An 18,790-nucleotide genomic window follows, 5' to 3' on the forward strand; every position below is an offset into this window, starting at 1 on the left:
CACAGTGACCCCTGTGTCTCTATCTTCAAAAAGTAGGGTTGTTTTAAAAACAAGAAAACAGCTGGGCGCAGTGTCTCATGACTGTAATCCCAGCACTTTGGGAGGCGAAAGTGGAAGGACTGCTTGAGCCCAGGAGTTTAAGACCAGCCTGTGCAATATAGTAAGACCGTCTCTACAAAAATGTTTAAAATCAAATTAGTTGGGCATGGTGGTACATGCCTCTAGTCCCAGCTACTCGGAAGTCTAAGGTGGGATTATTGCTTGAGCCTAGGAGATTGAGGCTGTAGTGAGCTATGATCGTGCCATAGCACTCCAGTCTGGGAGACAGGGCAGGACCCTGTCTCTAAAACATAAATAAATAAATACAAGAAAAAACTTAAAACTTTTTTAAAATGAAAAATGTTATATATATATTAATAGAAAGTATAGCACCATGAACCCCCAAGTACCCATCACTCAGCTTTAGTCTCCGCCTCCTGGGTTCAAGTGATTCTCCTGCCCCAGCCTCCTGAGTAGCTGGGATTGCAGGCATGCACCACCATGCCTGGCTAATTTTTGTATTTTTAGTAGAGACAGGGTTTCACCATGTTGACCAGGCTGGTCTCGAACTCCTGACCTCAGGTGATCCACCCACCTTGGCCTCCCAAAGTGCTGGGATTACAAGCATGAGCTACCGCGCCCAGCCTGTGGGACCATTCTTACTTCATCTCTACTACCACCCACCTCCCCTGCACTACTTTCCTCAGGGGTTATTTTAAAGCAAATCCCATTTATCACATCATTTCATCCAGCCCTGAATATCCCTCTACAATGGCATACAAGCATATTTTACGGCCATTATCAAGTTACCTGCCAATCTCCCCCTTAAGACTGTGAGGTCCCAGAGGTCAAGAAGGGTCTTATTTTTATTAATAATAGTGATAATGGGCCAGGCGTGGTGGCTCACATCTGTAATCCCAGCACTTTGGGAGGCCAAGGCGGGTGGATCACCTAAGGTCAGGAGTTCAAGACCAACCTCACAAACATGGTGAAACCCCATCTCTACCAAAAATACAAAAATTAGCTGGGCATGGTGGTGCACGCCTGTAATCCCAGCTACTTGGGAGGTTGGGGCAGAAGAATCACTTGAACCTGGGAGGTGGAGGTTGCAGTGAGCTGAGATTGTGCCACTGAGCTCCAGCCTGGGCAACAGAGTGAGACTCCTTCTCAAAAAAAAAAAAAAAAAAAAAATAGTGATAACATAAGTTGGTGGTATAGGCGGCGTCTAATTTAAGATGGCTTCCATGTTATTCCCTCTCCTCAAGCATGGGCTGGCCCTAATAGATTGCTTCAAATGAACAAAATAGGGCAGAAGTAGTGGGATACCATTTCCAAGATTAGGTGACAGAAAGACTGGCTTCCATCTTGGGTGCCCTCTCTTGCTCTTCTGCTCACATACCCTGTTGTGAGCTGCCTTATGGAGGAGTCCACATGGCAGGGACCTGAGGGAAGTTCCAGCCAACAGCCCAAGGAGGAACTGAGGCCCTCAGTCCAATAGCCCCTGAGGACATGAATCCCAGCAGCAACCACATGAGTGAACTTGGAAGTAGATCCTTCCACAATTGAGCCTTCAGATGTGATTCCAGCCCCAGTGGACAGTGTAACTGTACCCTCATGAGAGACCTTCAGCCATGGGCATGGAAAGAAACTGTGGGCTCATAAGTGTTTGTGGGTTTAGGCCATTAAGTTCTAGGGTAATTTGTTACACAGCAGTAGATAGCTGATACAGGTGACCTATTCCTTTGAGCACTTAATATGAGCCAGGAAGAGTGCTAGACACTTATGAATTATCTCTTTAATGCTCATAGCATTCCATATCCCTATTTTATCACAAGGAAATAGACTTATAAAGATCAGTAAACTTGCTCAGTCACAGCCAGGAAATGGCAAAACCAGGATTCAAATGCAGGTGGGGTCATGCAGCCATCTCCATTTCAGTTATATCATGCCTTATGTCTGGCACACAGTAGGCATCCTGTGAACCCCAGCTGAGCTAAACCATGTTGGCATCAGGGAATGGGAGGTGGGCTGGAAGGAGATACAACTGGGGGACATGGACAAGACCCAGCCGAGCTGCCCCGAAAGAGCTTGCTCCCATTCCAAGTGGTACAAAGAGCACCTTTATGGCCGGGTGCGGTGGCTCACGCCTGTAATCCCAGCACTTTGGGAGGCCAAGGTGGGCGGATCACGAGGTCAGGAGATTGAGACCATCCTGGCTAACATGGTGAAACCCGGTCTCTACTAAAAAAAGACAAAAAAATGAGTGGTGTGGTGGCAGGCGCCTGTAGTCCCAGCTACTCGGGAGGCTGAGGCAGGAGAATGGCATGAACCCAGGAGGAGGAGCTTGCAGTGAGCCGAGATCGTGCCACTGCACTCCAGCCTGGGCAATAGAGCAAGACTCTGTCTCAAAAAAAAAAAAAAAAAAAAAAAAAAAAAAAAAAAAAAAAAGAGCACCTTAATAAACACCCAGTCTCTTCCACAAAGACTGGAAGTGTCAGACCCCAGCACTGCTGCAACGCCAGTGAGGGAGGCAGGGCTGTGATACACCAGGCCAGGCTTGCCCTGTTAGTCAGGAATTTATAACTTCTGGAACACCAAATGACAGCAACGTTCTGAAATGAATTCATGAGGAGATGCATAACTCTGTAGGTTAGTGAATTTGAGGTGTGGGGGTGGTGTGGGGAACTGATATCTCCAGACATCCCAGCTTCTATTTATCGGGGTCAGAGGCATCAGAAACCAGTATCAGGCTACTTATGGTATTTGTCACAGAAAGAAAAATGTCTCAGAATGGAACTGGCTTAAAGGCCTGAAGCCCGTAATTGAAATGTAAAGGTCTTGTGTTTCTAGGGCCTGTGGAGGTAATAACTTACATTCCTTACCTCATTCTCTGTCCTGGGTGGGACATTTTCTAATAAATCTATTCCGTTGACCACAACACTCTTCTTTTCTTTGATGGGAGCCTTAAATACCATTTTTGAGGACTTCTTATAGCCTTCTTTCAAAGACATCAGCACGGGATCTAAAGAAGGCAAGGGAAATGCTCTCATTGATGATCCCATGGGCTGTCAGGTGATGGTCCAGCAGGCTGGGTGGGAGGGAAGTTCAAGCAGGGGGATAGGCAAGGGGAACTGGGGCAAGCTGCGCTGAAGGCAAAGGCTGCAGCCCTCCTGTGCTCTGTGGAGTCCCCTGCTGTGGTACCTCGGTTGATGCCTCCCAGCCATTCATCCGGGGTCAGTGCTGGCTCCGTGCCTGGTGTCATTGGATAAATGTCTTCCTGGTAGGAATCTGACTGCAGGGGGAGGAGCAGAAGAGAGGACAGATGGGGGGCTGCTAGAAAAGCCCCTACTCTTCAGTCAGACTCTTCTCACTGATCTCCAGTCACGCTACCTGCTCTCCTGCCTCTATGCCTTTGCACTGTGTCTCCCTCCTAGAACTACCCGCCTGCACTCAAACCCAAGTGTCCCATCTGAGAATGCTCCTCACCCCAAATTGGGTTTGAAGACCCCAGTCCACAACACATCTCTCACCTGGGTTTCTCCAGGGTCATGGTCAGTGGTGAGCAGGCTAGGATGCGATGCAGGCCCCCCTCCCGGAGCCCAGCCCAGCCCCACTTACCCTCCGGGGCACGATCATGGAGATGGGCTCGATGAGGCCCTTGAGAGTCACCAGCTTGTAGAAGCGGAACACCTCGCAGGCTGACACATCCAGCCCGTGCTTGGGCATGACCCCTGTAACAGGCACACATGCGGCTCCATGGGGTACCAGAAACTGCCTCTCAGTGACATCACCCCATGATGTTCTGGGCTGGGGAAAGACTGAGGAATGTACTTAGGTTTGGAGGCAATGGCCCATGCAGAGGGCAGAGGGTGGACCGGAGCTTCTTCAATCAGTCTCTGTCTCTGGATGGTCACTTCTCAAGCTCTTTGGGCCAGACCTGCCTCACCACAGTGCACGCTTTATAATTGGACCTCTCAGAATTGGAAGAGGTCTGGATGCAGCCTGAGATTGCTGTTCTGTTCTATGTCTCCTAGAACCAACAATGTGTGCACATGTTGCCTGTGTGGGTTCACTTGCCACGTGTCCCTAACAGCTGCCTCTGCTGAACATCTATCATGGGGATGAGGGGCAGTGCGGCATGAGGAGCACAGTTCTATCTAGGGGTGGACCAACGGGGTTTGAATCCTAACTCTGCCCCCTTTCCATCTGGGAGTCCTTTGGCAAGTCACAACTCTCTGAGCTTCTAGTTCCTTGGCTAGTTCGAGGAGGACAACAGTGGCCCCACATGAGGTGGTCAGGAGAATATGTGCCAAGATACTCATTAACTGCCTGGCACCGTGACGAGCACAGACAACATTAGTTTCTTTCCCTGTATTGTGAATATGAGTTAAGGCTCTGCCTCTCCTCCACCAGGCTGGAAGCCTGCTCTTCCAGATAAAGGAATTCCAGGAGCTGGAGGGAAGGGGTGAAATGGTTTCCCAAATGGGATTAAGAGTCAGCAGATTCGGTCCGAGTTCTGCCTCTGCTACTCAGCAGGTAAGACCTGCCTCTGGTGAGCTGCTTAATTTGTCTGAGTCTATAATAAGTGCCTAGGTCACAGCAAACGCTCAATAGTGGTCACAGGTGAGGAGGATGAAGATGAGGATGAGGTGAGTCATTCTGAGTCCTTCCTCCTTCTTTCCTCTCCACCCCTCCACATCTGATACCTTAGCAAGTCCTGGTGACATTACTATCTAAACATCTGGATTCATCCTGTTCTCCCTGTCTTCCTCCTGTCCACCTATTATCCTCTCTTGCCTAAAAGTCTACAACTACTTCCTAACTGGTTGCCCTGCCTTCCTCCTGCCCCTCCCAAATCCATTCTCTCTACTGAAGTCAGAGAGAACTTTTTTTTTTTTTTTGACAGAGTCTGGCTCTGTTGCCCAGGTTGGAGTGCAGTGGTGTGAACTCAGGTCACTGCAACTTCTGCCTCCCAGGTTCAACTCCCAACTTCTGCCTCCCTGCCTCAGCCTCCCGAGTAGCTGGGATTACAGGGGTGTATCACCATACCCAGGTAATTTTTGTATTTTTAGTGACAGGGTTTAGAGACAGGGTTTCACCATGTTGGCCAGGCTGGTCTCGAACTTCTGACCTCAGGTGATCCACCTGCCTCAGCCTCCCAAACTGCTAGGATTACAGGCGTAAGTCACCACACCTGGCTGCCAGAGCAATCTTAACTAACATTTCAGATCACATCATGTTGTCTCATCTCCCACTCAAGAAAAAGAACCGTCCCCACAATGATTTTCTAATCAAATGCAAACTGCTTTCCCAGGCTAATGCATCCCATGGATTCAGCCCCTGCCCAGCTCTCCAACGGTCTCCTAACACCTTATCCCCATCTCCTGCTACATCACAGAGTCTACACCGTGCTCAGCCACACTGACCTCCTTTCTGTTCCTAGAACATGTCAGGCTCATTCTCGCCACAGAGCCTTTGCACTAACCATTTCCCCTGCTGGGACTGCTCTTTCTCCTTCCCATCTTTCAGAGCTCAACCTAAAATATCATCACAGAGAGGTCTTCCCCGATCACCTGTGTAAAGTAGCCCCCAGTCACTCTCTGTTCTAGCATACCATTTGACTCTCTGCCTAGAACTCATCCCCATACAATATTTTTCTTATTTGTTTACTGCCTGTCTCCTGCTCAGTGGACTATGATCCCCATGAGAGTAAGGCCATGTTCTATTTGCCACTGGTCTTTGTGCAAGGTCTGGTACACAGTTGGAACTCAATAACTGTTTGTTGAACAGCTATGTGAAGGAGCAGGAGGAGTCAAGTGCTCTGTCAGGTGCCTTGCACATATGGTCTCTAAACCTTACATTAGCCGTTCAAGGAAGGTTTGATTATCCCCATTTTACAGATGAGGAAACTGAGACTTAGAGGGATTAAGTGCACAGCTGAGCCAGAATGTAAACCCAGGTCTGACTCCAAAGTTCAGGCAGATTTTTATACTATTTGATGCAGGAGTGACAGTGAAGGAGGTGGGGATGACAGAGTTGGGGAAGGGTAAAGTTGATGGAATGGTGATTAGGACTTTGGACATCTCTTGGCTTCCACTTTGCTGCTGGTCACTGGAGTGGGCTGTCAGGCTCTTTCAGCCCTGATGGAAGCTGGCCCTCAGGCCCTGTCCATAATACCAGACCCACAGGAAAGCAAACTAGACTCAAGCTCCAAGGAGGATCACCGCAGAGGTGGGAACGGGAGGTCCCTGAAAATAGGTGTTTCACTGGGTGATTTGGACCCCAAATGTAGAATTGCTGAATCATATGCATTACCAGGTTAGTTGAAAGGATGGAAAATTGGTTGTAAGACTTTTAGTGGTGGGAGAATGTGGGTTCTCACTCACTACACCCTGTCAGTTCCGGAGCCCTCTCTGTTTCTGCCTGAGAGCCTAGGGAGCTTGGGACTGCAGTCACGGGAACACCTGGAACTTCTTCCTGCCCTATCAGGCAGACAGAGCTGCTGCTGGGGTCTGGGAGTCCCGGCTTCCTAGAGGCTCAGGAAGGGACTTGTGCCCAGACCCCGTTCTGACCTTTAGTTACTGGACTACTTCCCACCATCGTCATAGCCACTGTGGGCTTCAGGCTCCCCATCTGCGATCAGGAGTGCAGACGCAGAGCACATGCTGGCAAGCTGCTACTGATGGTGGATGTGAGCGCGGTGGGGTGACAGCACCGGTCCAGTGGGCAGTGACAGCTGCAGCAGGGCCAGCTCTTATAGGTTCTGTTCCAACTTGCACATGTGCTGTGGCCTTCTGAGTCTGATTTTCCATTTAAGGGAGGGGATGACCCATGGGCCAGATGTCCTCCCGTGCACGAGCACACCAGCCGTGGCAGCCTGGGGGCCCCTTACCTAGGCCTTTCTGCGGGGCTGGGGAGCGGAACTCCATGAGGTAACTCAGGTAGGGCTTCTCAGTGCTGATCTCGTAGTACCGGATGTTTCCATCACCCTGGGGTTAGGAGAGATGGAGATGAGGAAGGTGGCAGGTAGGGAGGGCAGAGCAGGGCCTGGTCCCAGGAGCCAGCTGAAGACAGCTCTCCCCTGTGCTTCATGGGTGGTTAAAAAAAAACAAGGAAACCTGGCTTCTAGGCTCCTAGTGGGTGCACCACAGTGGACTCACTGTGCGTGGAGGTGGAGGTGGATGGGCTGATGTGAGTGTGTGTGTGTAGACAGCCTTTCTGACAAACAAAGTTATATTCACCAAGGATCTCCTGGTGGGTATCTCAAATTCCATCATTCATCACTGACTACACTGCAGGCTCTGATCTTTACTCCAATGTAAAACCCACTCCAGCTCACCTTTGAAGGAATTCTTGGTAGCAGACACTTGAGTAAGAATGGGTGTCAGACTTGAGGGCAGGTGTGATTGGGAGAGGTGAGGCCCAGGAACTTGGGTCGGGTCAGGGAACACCAGAGAGGTTAGGCTGGCTATTCTCAAGGGGGTGGGGCAGTTGTGGGGGTGCAATGAAGGCAGGGCTCTTCCACAGGTTTCCCCGGGCCCTCCCCCGCCTCCTACTACCTTTCCAGCCAGGTAGAGCATGTGGGTGTCAGCATCATAGAAGGGGAACAGGAGGCCAGAGAGCCCATCGATTTCCTCTTCGATCAGGGGCATGGACAGGTCCTCCTGAGGGAGAGGAGCTAGTCTCAGCCTCTCTGCAAGCAGGATGGTATGCCCCTCCCCAAATCCCAGCAAGGCCTCTTAGGACAGCAACTACTTTATGTTAAGACCTCCCCTAGATGTTAAAAAGCCCGTCCTATGGGTGGTGGCAAGACTGACTTTCTTGTCACAAAACACAGCCAGGGGCAGCGGAAAGGGTTGTACAAACAGGAGGCAAGGGACTTGTTCTCATTGTGCCCAAACGTGCTACTTGCTATGTGTCCCCAGGTAAGTCTCTTGATCTCTCTGGAGCTCAGCCCCCACTCTGGAAAAAGAGGGTGAACATCTTGCAGGTGTGGCCGACATTGTCCCTTGAAGCCTCTGTACCCAAGCTCGGCCTCTGGGGGTCTCTGTCTGATTTCTCCGCTGGGAATGCTATGAGAAGCTGGTGTGCGGGCCCAGGCTCCTGACTTTCTGAGGAAGTGACCTCTGAGGCAATGACGCTTCCTTTGGCCCAAACCCAGCAGGCCTTCCCATGGCTGACCTGGTCCCAGAGGGCAATCTGTCTCGTGTTCCACCTGGAGACCCCTGTCGTGAGAAGCCGCTTCATGTTCCCCAGGAACACCACCCGGTTCACTCTGTGGTTTTTGCAGTTGGCCTCCTAGTAGGAACAGAGGGAAGTGGTGAGCCAGGGTCCTCAACATGTGGGTTCTGCAGTGGGATGAATAGTGGCACTGAAAAGATACACCCATGTTCTCTGCCCTGGCCCCTGCAATTGTTTCCTTATTTGGAAAAGGGTCCTGGCAGATGTGGTTAAGCTAAGGATTTGGAGATGAGATTACCCTGGATTTTCCAGGTGGATCCTGGGTTCCATCATGAGGGTCCTTGTGGGAGAGAGGTAAGATTACACAGACACACAGGGGAGAAGGTGTGTGACCCCTGGAGGCAGAGACTGGAGGGATGTGGCCACCAGCCACGGGAGCCAGCAACCTCCAGAAGAGGCAAAGAATGGGCTTTCTCCTAGAGCATCTGTAGGGAGTACAGCCCTGCTGCCACCTCGATGTGGGATATCTGGCCTCTGGAACGGTGAGAGAATACACTTCTGTTGTTTTCAGCCACCTAGTTTGTAGGCATTTGTTACAGCAGCCATGGGACACTGTTCTAAGCGCTGTGCAGCAATGGCTCCACAGACGCCTTCTCTGCCGTTTCACAGGGAAGGTGGGAACAGGTAGCGAGAGGGGAGCCAACCTCCACCAAGTCCAGTTGGGGGCTACACCACTCCAGGAACTCTCACCAGGGGCATTGCTTTTCATCCTCGTAACAATATCTATCAGAAGAAATCATTATCCCCATTTTGAGGGTGAGGAAACTGAGGCTCAGAAGGACAAGAGACTCATGCCAATCACTGCTCCACAACTCGCCTCATCAGGGAGTGCCTCCTTAACTGAGTTGTCTTGGGCCTCCTTTCCTGCCCACTGGCTCGTGACACTTGATTTCCTCCTAACACACAACAGTCCTCGGCATCAGGTAAGTTGGCAACAGGTCAGAAAAAAGGCTAATGAGGCAGTGCACATATTCTGGCTGGCGCCACTCACTCTGAACTCTAGTTCTAGCTCTGCCAAAAAAGTGTAGCCCAAGAGAAGACCTTCACCTTCTCTGGGCTCATGGTCCCGTTTGTGAATTGGAGGTGGGGGTTCTCTGTTCATAAACATCCTTTCTGTTTGTCATGGACTCTGGGTTTGAATCCCAGCTCCTCCTGGAACCATGAGATTCAAGTCTCCCAACTTTGCTAAGGTTCAGTGTTCTCCTATATACAATGAGAGGAGTAACAGTGCTCAGCTGAGAGGGTTGTCCTGAGGATTAAATGAGATGATGTGCAGAGCCCCGGGCACAGTGCAGGCCACACAGTGAGCTCTTAGCAGATGTCAGTTAACACTAATCATGCGAAGCAACTGTCATTATTCTTATTTGTAGTGGTACAGGTTGAGTAGCCCTTATCTGAAATGCTTGGGACCAGAAGTGTTTCAGATTTTGGATTGTTTCAGATGTCAGAATATTCACATTATACCTACTAGCTGAGCTCCCTACATCCCCAGAACCAAAATCTGAAATGGTCCAACGAGCATTTCCTTCGGGTGTTATGTCAGTGCTCAAAAAGTTTTGGATTTGGAGCCTTCTGGATTTTGGATTTTTGGATTTAGGATGCTCAACCTACAGTAATAGATAACTTTCTGGTCTTGTAATATTGGACTACTCCAAGGTAAACAAACCCAGATTAAGCATCAATCCCTCCTTGTGTAGAAGGCAGACCTCAGATATCATCCATATTTTCCATTCCATCTCTCCCCATGACAGCACACAGCAGGTGCCCAAAAAATGGTAATTGCTTTTACTTCCAAATGGCACCTAACCCCTTCCTCAAACGCAAGACCCAGGAGATTCAAAGACCAAAAGTGGAGCTAAGTTCACCATCAACCTTGGCACCCTGAGCCATTTCCCCCAGGCTCATCCTATTGGGTGGCTGGGCAGTGAGTCCAGTGTCTCCTCCTCCTGTGTCTATGATGGACTTGGTTAACACCTGGGGATATATGCACTGAAGGGTGTCACCAGCTCAGCCCCCAAAGCAAGCCAGAAGAATCCTGTCTGGAGGTAGAGGGTACAGTGGGGACAGGAAAGGTCCCTCCCCACCCAGAACAAGGCAGGGTTCCTATGAGCTGAGAAGGGTCCAGGAGAGCCAAAGTTGTTCAACAGAGGTGCAGTGAGATGCACTGGAGAAGGGGGCTGACACAGCCCTTTTTTTTTCCAGGCCTGCTGAAAGCTGAGCCCCAGCCCTCAATACCTTCCCCTTCAATCTCAAAAAGTGTAGGGTTCCACCTGCAGAACACGGCCAGAGCGGGGCTCGATCACACGCAGCTTCTTGTCCTTGCACGTGGTGGTGAGCAGGCTACCGTCCGTGTTGAAGGACATGCAGAGGATCACGTCCGTGTGGCAGTCGATCATCTTCACTGGCTCGCCCACGTCCAGGTTCCAGATGAGGACCTGCAATGGCAGACGCGCGGGAGGCAGGGTCAGTGGCTGCTAGGGTCCTGGGGTGTTCGTCCCAAGTCCACACTGGACTGCCCTGGGAGAAGCACCCCATGCAGGGCCTGGGGTGTGCTGGGATGCAGGAGGGGTTGTTGAGTTCTATATGGAAAGGCTGATACATCCCTGGCACACAAATCCATCAATATCCTTGGTCAGATCCCAGCACCAGCCTGGGCTCAGTTTATGGAAGAGCAAGAAGGATACATGTTCCTTGTCAGGTCCCATGTGGCAGCTCACCTTTTTTGAGGATGTGCCTGGGGCTAGGGGCTGAGGCTCCACTTTTTTCCCTCCAGCAGCTTTGGTTACCCCTTTTGCCACCTCTTGGTTAAGAAGTGGCCAGGCAAAGGGTGTGGGCATGGAAGGGGCATTCTCCTCCAGTCCATCAACCACCAGAGAAGGCAGAAAAGATGCCTCCAGCCTCTGTGGACCCCAGGAATGACAGGGTGCACAGGAGATGCTCAGTTGCGTACAGTGAATGAATGAATGAAGGAGCAAATGAACAGATGAGGCAATATTGGTTGCTTAGGAACCAACAGTGCTTCCCATGGGCACCCAAAAGGCCCCTTTCTCTTCCCCAATCCCTCTCCACCCAGCTGCCTGCCCACTGCATACCTTGTAGTCATAGCCAGCGCTGAACAGGATGTTGTTGGTGGTGGGGTGCCACTCGACCAGCCCCACACGCCGGCTGTGCCCGTGCAGCTCCAGGAGTGCCTCCGTCATATTCCGCTTCAGCCCGCCCTCGGGGATCTCCCAGATCCTCACCTGCAGAGGGGGATGAGGGTCCAGGCTGGGTGGACATGGTCAAGAGGGCCCTTGATGAGAGGTGCCCCTTCCCTCAGACACCAGGCTTTCAGAGATCTGCCTGATGAGGCACCTCCTGGCTTGCGGCGATGGGCAAAGCCCGACTGAGGCCTACTGGGAGATCTCAGGGTGTGGCTAGAGAGGAAAGAGAGACCATCTCTGCCTGTGGGAGGTTTTTCTCTGGGAAGTCTCTGCAGACCTAAGAACTGTTATTACTGGCATGTTGCTACTGCTCTGGCCTAGCCCGACTAAGAAGAACATAGAAGAACATGCATGAGCCTCTTTTAGCAAGTGTGTTAAAAAGCCTATCCTTGCTTCACATGCCACATCCTTCTAGGAGACTCTGCCTTCCTGCTACCCTGCTCAGACCCACTTTGGCTGTCTGAACCACATGGCCTTATCCCCCATTCTGTCCCCCACGCAGGATGGACCCCTGGGCAGAGGGAACTGCATCTGGGAGGCTGAGAGGCCCCAGGTCTCTCCTGAGAGATGGTGGACTGGGAGGCAGAGATTGAGCAGATGTGGGGCCTGAGCTGAAAGGATGGGCAAAGCCTGGATAGAGCTATTTTCAGTCTTGTGGATACTGATAAAGAAGCAGAAAAAGATGGTCTGCAGAGAGGAGGATGGGATATGCAGAGAGAAGCAGAGAGGAGACCATGTGGCCCCAGACAGGGAGAGACTGAGCAGTTTCTCTGCAATCTTGGAATCAACCCCCTAATTATTTACATCAGCCCTGGTGGGCTTCTGTCACTCAAACCAAACCTCCTCTGCACAGCTTCAACTATTTCATCAATAAGGTGGGTGAGGAGTCGGGGGAACATCCCTGCCCTGCTATACCTACTGGTAGAATAAAAAGACACAATGGTATAACAGTTTATAAACTGCAAAGTGCTCTAAAGGCCTAAGGAATTATAATTGTTATTATTATCATTAATATTATTCATTAGAGTCTAACTGGTTGAAGAGGAAAGAGCACATGTGACTATAATTTAGGACACCTTAAAAAAAAAAAAAAGGAATCTTTCAGCCTGAGCAACACAGCAAAACCGTGTCTCTACCAAAGAAACAAAAATTAGCCGGGTGTGGTGGCGCAAGGCTATAGTCCCAGTTACTCGGGAGGCTGAGATGGGAGGATCCCTTGAGGCTGGGGGCAGAGGTTACAATGTGCTGAGATCCACTGCACTCCTGCCTGGGCAACACAGCAAGACCCTGTCTCAAAAAAACCAAAAAAAAAAAAAAAAAAAAAAAAAAAAAAAAAAAAAAAAAAACCAAAAAAAAAACAATAAAACAACAACAAAAAAAATCCTTTTGAAAATCTGAATTCCACCCTTGCTAGGAAGAAGAAAAACAGGAAAAACAGCCTTGAGATATCATTTGTAATCTGCTAAAATAGCCAACCAAAAAAATAAAAAGAGCCAGTGTTGGCAAGGTAATGCTGGAAGTTATAGATTGAATGGATGTTGGTAGTATTATAAATCAGAGTAACACTTTTGGAAGCAATTTGGCAATCTTTAGTAGGAGCCATAAAGACATTTATATTATACTCTTTGACCCAGTAACTTCACTCTTAAAATACAATATAAGCAAAAATCTCCATGCATGAAGATGTTCACTGCAACATCATTTACATGGAAAATGTAGAAGCACTGTAAATGATCAACATTAAAAGAACAATTTAATACATTATATCAATATGTAATACTAGTCAATTGATTACAATTCCAAAGGCTATGAATGAACGCAGAAAGCATGTTAAAGAAAGCCAAAGCCACGTGAAGTGGCTCACGCCTGCAATCCCAGCACTTCGGGAGGCCAAGGCAGGAGGATCACTTGAGCCCAGGAGTTCAAGACCAGACTGGGCAACATAGTGAGACCCTGCCTCTACAAAAAATTGAAAAAATCAGCCAGGTGTTGTGGCATGCACCTGTAGTCCCAGCTATTCAGGAGGCTGAGGTGGGAGGATCACTTAAGCCCAGGAGTTCAAGGCTGCAGTGAGCTATGAACGTACCACTGCACTCTAGCCTGGGCAACAGAGTGAGACTCTGTCACAAAAAAATAAAAAAAAGGAAGAAAGCCAAAGGCAGACCAGAGGTCCTAGGAGCAAGGCTAGGAACTGGGGTGCCCCTCAGGGCATTCTTTGGACAAATTTTCTTTCTTGGTGCCTCCTCAGACTATAAGAATGAGCATTTCCCTCACGTGTGTTCCCCCACAGAGCCAGCTCCTGTGCCTGTCGACTGGGAGGTTTCAGGGTAAGAAAGGCAAATTCTGTCAAGGGTTTGGGGTCACCCTTGGGTGCACCATTCTCAGTTTCCGTAAATCCATTTCAAAAGCCCACTTGAGAAAAGGTTTATAATTTGGGAAGAGTTTGAAATATTTTCCCATCTCCATTGTCATCCCCTTTGGTGGTTCCAAACCTCGAGTAAAGTCCAACACTCCCACACAGTCCTGTGAGATGGTGGAAGGGGGGAATGCGGGGAGGGGAGTGATGTATAGGGGCCCGGAATACCCCAGTGTTCTTTCCTCAACAGCCCCTGCACGAGGGCGTTCAGGGATGAAGACTGGTCTGGAAGTGGCTGAGAGGGTGCAGGGGGAGCAAGCTGCTGAGTACATAATTCAGTAGTCACCAACAAAACACATTCCTTCTGTCCCCAGATGTACTGAAGAAAGGTGACCCTGAAGTTGGGAGACTAATGCTTGGACTAGACACCCACCTATGACAGACATAGACACGTAGACACACACACTTCTTTCTTTTTACCCAGAAGGGATACTATTACACATGTTCTCTTTCAACTTGCTCTTCTCACATAACAGATAGTGGGCATCTTTCCACACCACTCCATGAATATCTACCTTATCTTTTTAAGTGGCCAGAGAGGCATCTGTTATATGACCGTTCCATGATGAATTTAATCGACCTCTATTAATTGACATCTAAGTTCTGTTCACTTTTTTTCATGATTACAATTCATTCTATGACGAACACGCTCGAAATACAAGTTTGTGCATTAGTGTGGATATTCTTGTAGGAAAACGGCTGTAAGTGTTTCATATTTTTTATAGTTACTGTAAAATTGTCCCCCAAAACTGTCCTAGTTTTTAACCCACAGAGTCTGAGACTGCTTCATTATGCCTCTAAAACTATACCTTTAAAAAACTGGATTTTTACCCATCTGATAGGTCAAAAATGCCACCTGGTGTTTGGATTTGTGTTCCCTCCATTCTTAGAAATACCGAGGACAGGCGTGGTAGCTCACGTCTGTAATCCTAGCACTTTAAGAAGCCTAGGCGGTAGCTGGGTGTGGTGGTTCACGCCTGTAATTCCAGCTACTCAGGAGGCTGAGGCAGGAGAAATTGCTGGAACCTGGGAGGTGGAGGTTGCAGTGAGCCAAGATTGTGCCACTGCACTCCAGCCTGGGCAACAGAGTGAGACTCCGTCTCAAAATAAGAAGCCTAGGCGGGAGGATTGCTTGAGCCCAGGAGTTCAAGACAAACCTGGGCAACATAGTGAGACTGCTATCTCTACAAAAAAGGAAAAAATTAGCTGGATGTGGTGGCATGTGCCTGTAGTCCCAGGCACTGGGAAGGCTAAGGCAGGAAGATCGCCTGAGCCCAGGAAGATGAGGCTGCAGTGAGCTATGATCACGCCACTACACTTTAGCGTGGGTGACAGAGTGAGACCCTGTCTCGAAAAAAAAAGAAAAAAAAAAAAAAAACCAGGCATCTTTTCTCATGTCTATTGGCTACCCTTGTTTGCACTTGAGTAGGAAGCTCTGAAGCTTTCAAACTCAAAGGGATGAGATGTTTGGGGGCAGAGGATTCTGTCTAGGGACGTCTCACACTGTATCTTGGTATATAAGCATTGACTGAGGCAGAATAGTTGCCCCTGGCCATCAAGAAAGATCTTTGAAACCAAAAGTTGAGGCTCATTAACTCCACTAACACCTCCCAAGGGCCTCCTATGAGCCAGTGGGGTGTGGTGTTGAACTTGCCCATGCCTGCTCTTGAGCAGCACTGAGTGGTGCAGGCAGAAGGAGAGGCTGTGGGGGCACAGAGCTGTTCAGAAAGCTTGAACCCAGCTGTTAGGGGCACCGGGGTGGGAGGGTCTGGGAAAGCAGTGTTGGAAGAGAGGATGTTGAACTAAGTTTGAAAAGACAGGTTGGGATGTTGGAAGGGGTAAGGAGGCAGAAAAATGCCCAGCGTGTGTGGGGTCAGGCGCAGCAGGTAGGGAAACTGCAGGGGGGTCAGCCTTGCTCGTAGCAGGCTGGCTGGTGGCAGAGGAGGCCAGAGGTCATGTGTGTCATATCTCGTCACTGAGGCTCGAAGAAGCTCTGCTTGGGCCCAGAGTCTCAGAAAAAAACTCTTTCCCAGGACACCCTAATTCCTGAGCAACCCAGTAACTGAGGTATCTCTGGGTTAAACCTATGCCGGGGTAAGGTAGAGTCACCTGGGGGGCTGTGGAGTGAGCCCCAGCCAAGGCTCCAATCTTATTTACTAGCTGGGTGACTTTGAACAAGCCAGTTAACCTGTCTTGAGGCTCAGGCTCCTCATCCAGAAAATAGAGACTGTACCTGTTAGAGGTGTGTGGGTTCAACTAAACTGGGTGCAGAGCTCTTGGAAGTGTGAAGCCTTCTAGATACACGAGCTGATATGCTGGGGTGACAGCTCTGCCTAGAAGCCTAGGGGCTAAGCCTAGGGGATGGGCGATGGGGGTAGCTGTGTCTGTGCCCAGGCTCCAGCCCCTTGACTGGATTCAAGTCTCATGGAATGAAAGGCTACAGTTGGAAACCAAGAGAGCTGTTTTCACCAAGAACTGTTGGATGTAGGGTCTCAGGCAGGGCTTGGGGGACTCAGATGAATAAATATCCCACAGAGAGGGAGACAGGTGCCTTGCTTTATCCCCATTTGATACCAGCCACTTCCCTGCCTGGGTCCTGGTTTTCTCATCTGCACATTTACTTTATTATTTATTTATTTATTTATTTATTTATTTATTTATTTTGAGATGGAGTTTCGCTCTTTCGCCCAGGCTGGAGTGAAGTGGTGTGATCTCAGCTCACTGCAACCTCCGTCCCCTGGATTCAAGCAATTTTCTTGCCTCAGACTCCCAAGTAACTGGGATTATAGGCACCCACCACCACGCCCAGCTAATTTTTGTACTTTTAGTGGAGATGAGGGTTCACCATGTTGGCTAGGCTGGTCTCGAACTCCTGACCTCAAGTGATCCACGGCACCCGACCTTCATCTGCACATTTAGATAGTATTAGTTAATCTTCCAAACTTTTCTGCTTTGACATCACTGAATACATTACTGGGAGAAGGAGACTGGCTCTGCTTGACCCATGGCTGCAGCAAACAGTAGCACCACATGCTACAAAGCTCAGAGGAGGAGCTGGAGTTCACAGTGGGCCTGAGTAGCTGGGAAAGGAATTCCAATCCCTTAGTATTCAAAGGTTTTGTTGAAAACAAAGAGTGGATAAGGCATGGGAGGAGCCCTGCGGATCTGCTCAGAGGTTGCTCTGGGAGGTTACTTCAATTCAACAGGAAACTCAGTAGCGTTTGCCAAACTGGATTTCTGGAAGGAAAGGGTGGGGAGAAGTGGCAAAACCACTCTCTCCAGCAAGCCAGCCTTGCTGGGGACTGTCCCCTTCACAGGTCCCTGGATCAGAGCCTTGTTTAACTCAGTGATATTCAACCCAACAGAACATACCCGGGTCCTCTCTGTGCCAAACAGATTAGATATGGGGGAACGGTTCTTAGTCTCAAGTAGCTGTCAGTCCTGCTGGGGAGACAGCAGACACTGCAGACAAGGCAAAGGCAAGGCAGCTGATAAGCACAGTTAATAAAGCTACAAAACCAACTGTCCCTGCACATGGGAAAGGGAGCAGCTGGCCAACAAGCAAGAAGCTTTGTGATCTGACAGCTCCGTTAGAATCCAGGCTCTGACCTTATTGGCTGTGAGATTTTCCCCAAGTTTCTTAGCCTCTCTGAGCATCTGTCTTCACACCTGTAAGGACAATTATACCCATACAGCAGAGCTGCTATAAATACCAAGTAAAGATAAAATGTATACACTACCAAGCAGATGACCAAAGAATAACACTTAAGGATGCTTACTTAATATTAATTAAGGATCATACCCAAGTTTTATAGTGGTTAAACTTTAGATGTAATTGAGTTATAGTTTTCTTTTCTTTTTCAGACAGGGTCTTGCTCTCTCACCCAGGCTGGAGTGCGGTGGTGCAATTTCGGCTCACTGCAACCTCCACCTCCCAGGATCAGGCCATCCTCCCACCTTAGCCTCCTAAGTAGCTGAAACTACAGATGCGCACCACAATGACCAGCTAATATTTGTATTTGTATGTGTGTATGTGGAGACAGGGTTTTGCCATGTTGCCCAGGTTGGTCTCGAACTCCTGAGCACAAGCGATCTGCCCATCTTGGCCTCACAAAGCGCTGGGATTACAGGCATGAGCCACTGAGCCCGGCCAAGTTATATTTTTCATGTGCACTTTGTTGCCCCCTGTATAGTCAATACATACCTTATGAAGTATGTCTCCATTTTATGGAATGCAGCATAAACTTCATCTTTAAAATGCTTACATGATTATGGAGGTGTCTGGTTGGATCTCTGCTTTCTGACATGTTGAGGGTCATGACTGCTCGTGACTTAGGGCTAGGACTATTAGTCCCTCTGATGACACTGTTCCTAAGGGGCAGATTACTCCATTTAAGGGATCTGCTGCTTATTACACACTACAGCAAGCAGACAGGACCCAATGTCTGTATATGTGCTACAGAAGTTCACAGGAGGAGCTGGAGTTCACCACGGGCCTAAGCAGCTAGGAGAAGATCTGATATCTAACCCCTTAGTAGCTACTTCAAAAAACAAACAAGTCTGTTTTGGGGTAGTGTGGGGAGTGACAGGACAGTATAAGATATGGTTTCTGGGCTGGGTGCAGTGGCTCACACCTGTAATCCCAGCACTTTGGGAGGCCCAGGCGGGCAGTTCACTTGAGGTCAGGAGATCAAGACCAGCCTGCCCAACATGATGAAACCCTGTCTTTACTAAAAATACAAAAATTAGCTGGGGCGTGGGGGCGCGTGCCTGTAAATCCCAGCTACTCAGGAGGCTGAGGCAGGAGAATCACTTGAACCAAGGAGTTGGAGGTTGCAGTGAGCTGAGATTGCGCCACTGCATGCCAGCCTGGTGACAGAGCAAGACTCTG

General features: G+C 49.3%; 1 protein-coding gene across 1 annotated transcript in view; it reads right to left on the minus strand.

The window, feature by feature from the left end:
- CORO2B (coronin 2B) overlaps positions 1-18,790 on the minus strand; it is a 151,149-nt gene that overhangs the window by 5,622 nt on the left and 126,737 nt on the right. Inside the window, exons 4-11 of the mRNA XM_030931680.1 lie at positions 11,373-11,522; positions 10,551-10,715; positions 8,221-8,337; positions 7,599-7,703; positions 6,932-7,028; positions 3,658-3,770; positions 3,241-3,331; positions 2,922-3,061 (exon numbers count right to left, since the gene is read on the minus strand). Of these exons, the coding sequence (XP_030787540.1) occupies positions 2,922-3,061; positions 3,241-3,331; positions 3,658-3,770; positions 6,932-7,028; positions 7,599-7,703; positions 8,221-8,337; positions 10,551-10,715; positions 11,373-11,522 (978 nt within the window). The remainder of the gene's footprint in view (positions 1-2,921; positions 3,062-3,240; positions 3,332-3,657; positions 3,771-6,931; positions 7,029-7,598; positions 7,704-8,220; positions 8,338-10,550; positions 10,716-11,372; positions 11,523-18,790) is intronic.

Source organism: Rhinopithecus roxellana, chromosome 5 (assembly GCF_007565055.1).
Source record: "Rhinopithecus roxellana isolate Shanxi Qingling chromosome 5, ASM756505v1, whole genome shotgun sequence".
In the NCBI taxonomy this organism is placed as follows: Eukaryota; Metazoa; Chordata; class Mammalia; order Primates; family Cercopithecidae; genus Rhinopithecus; species Rhinopithecus roxellana.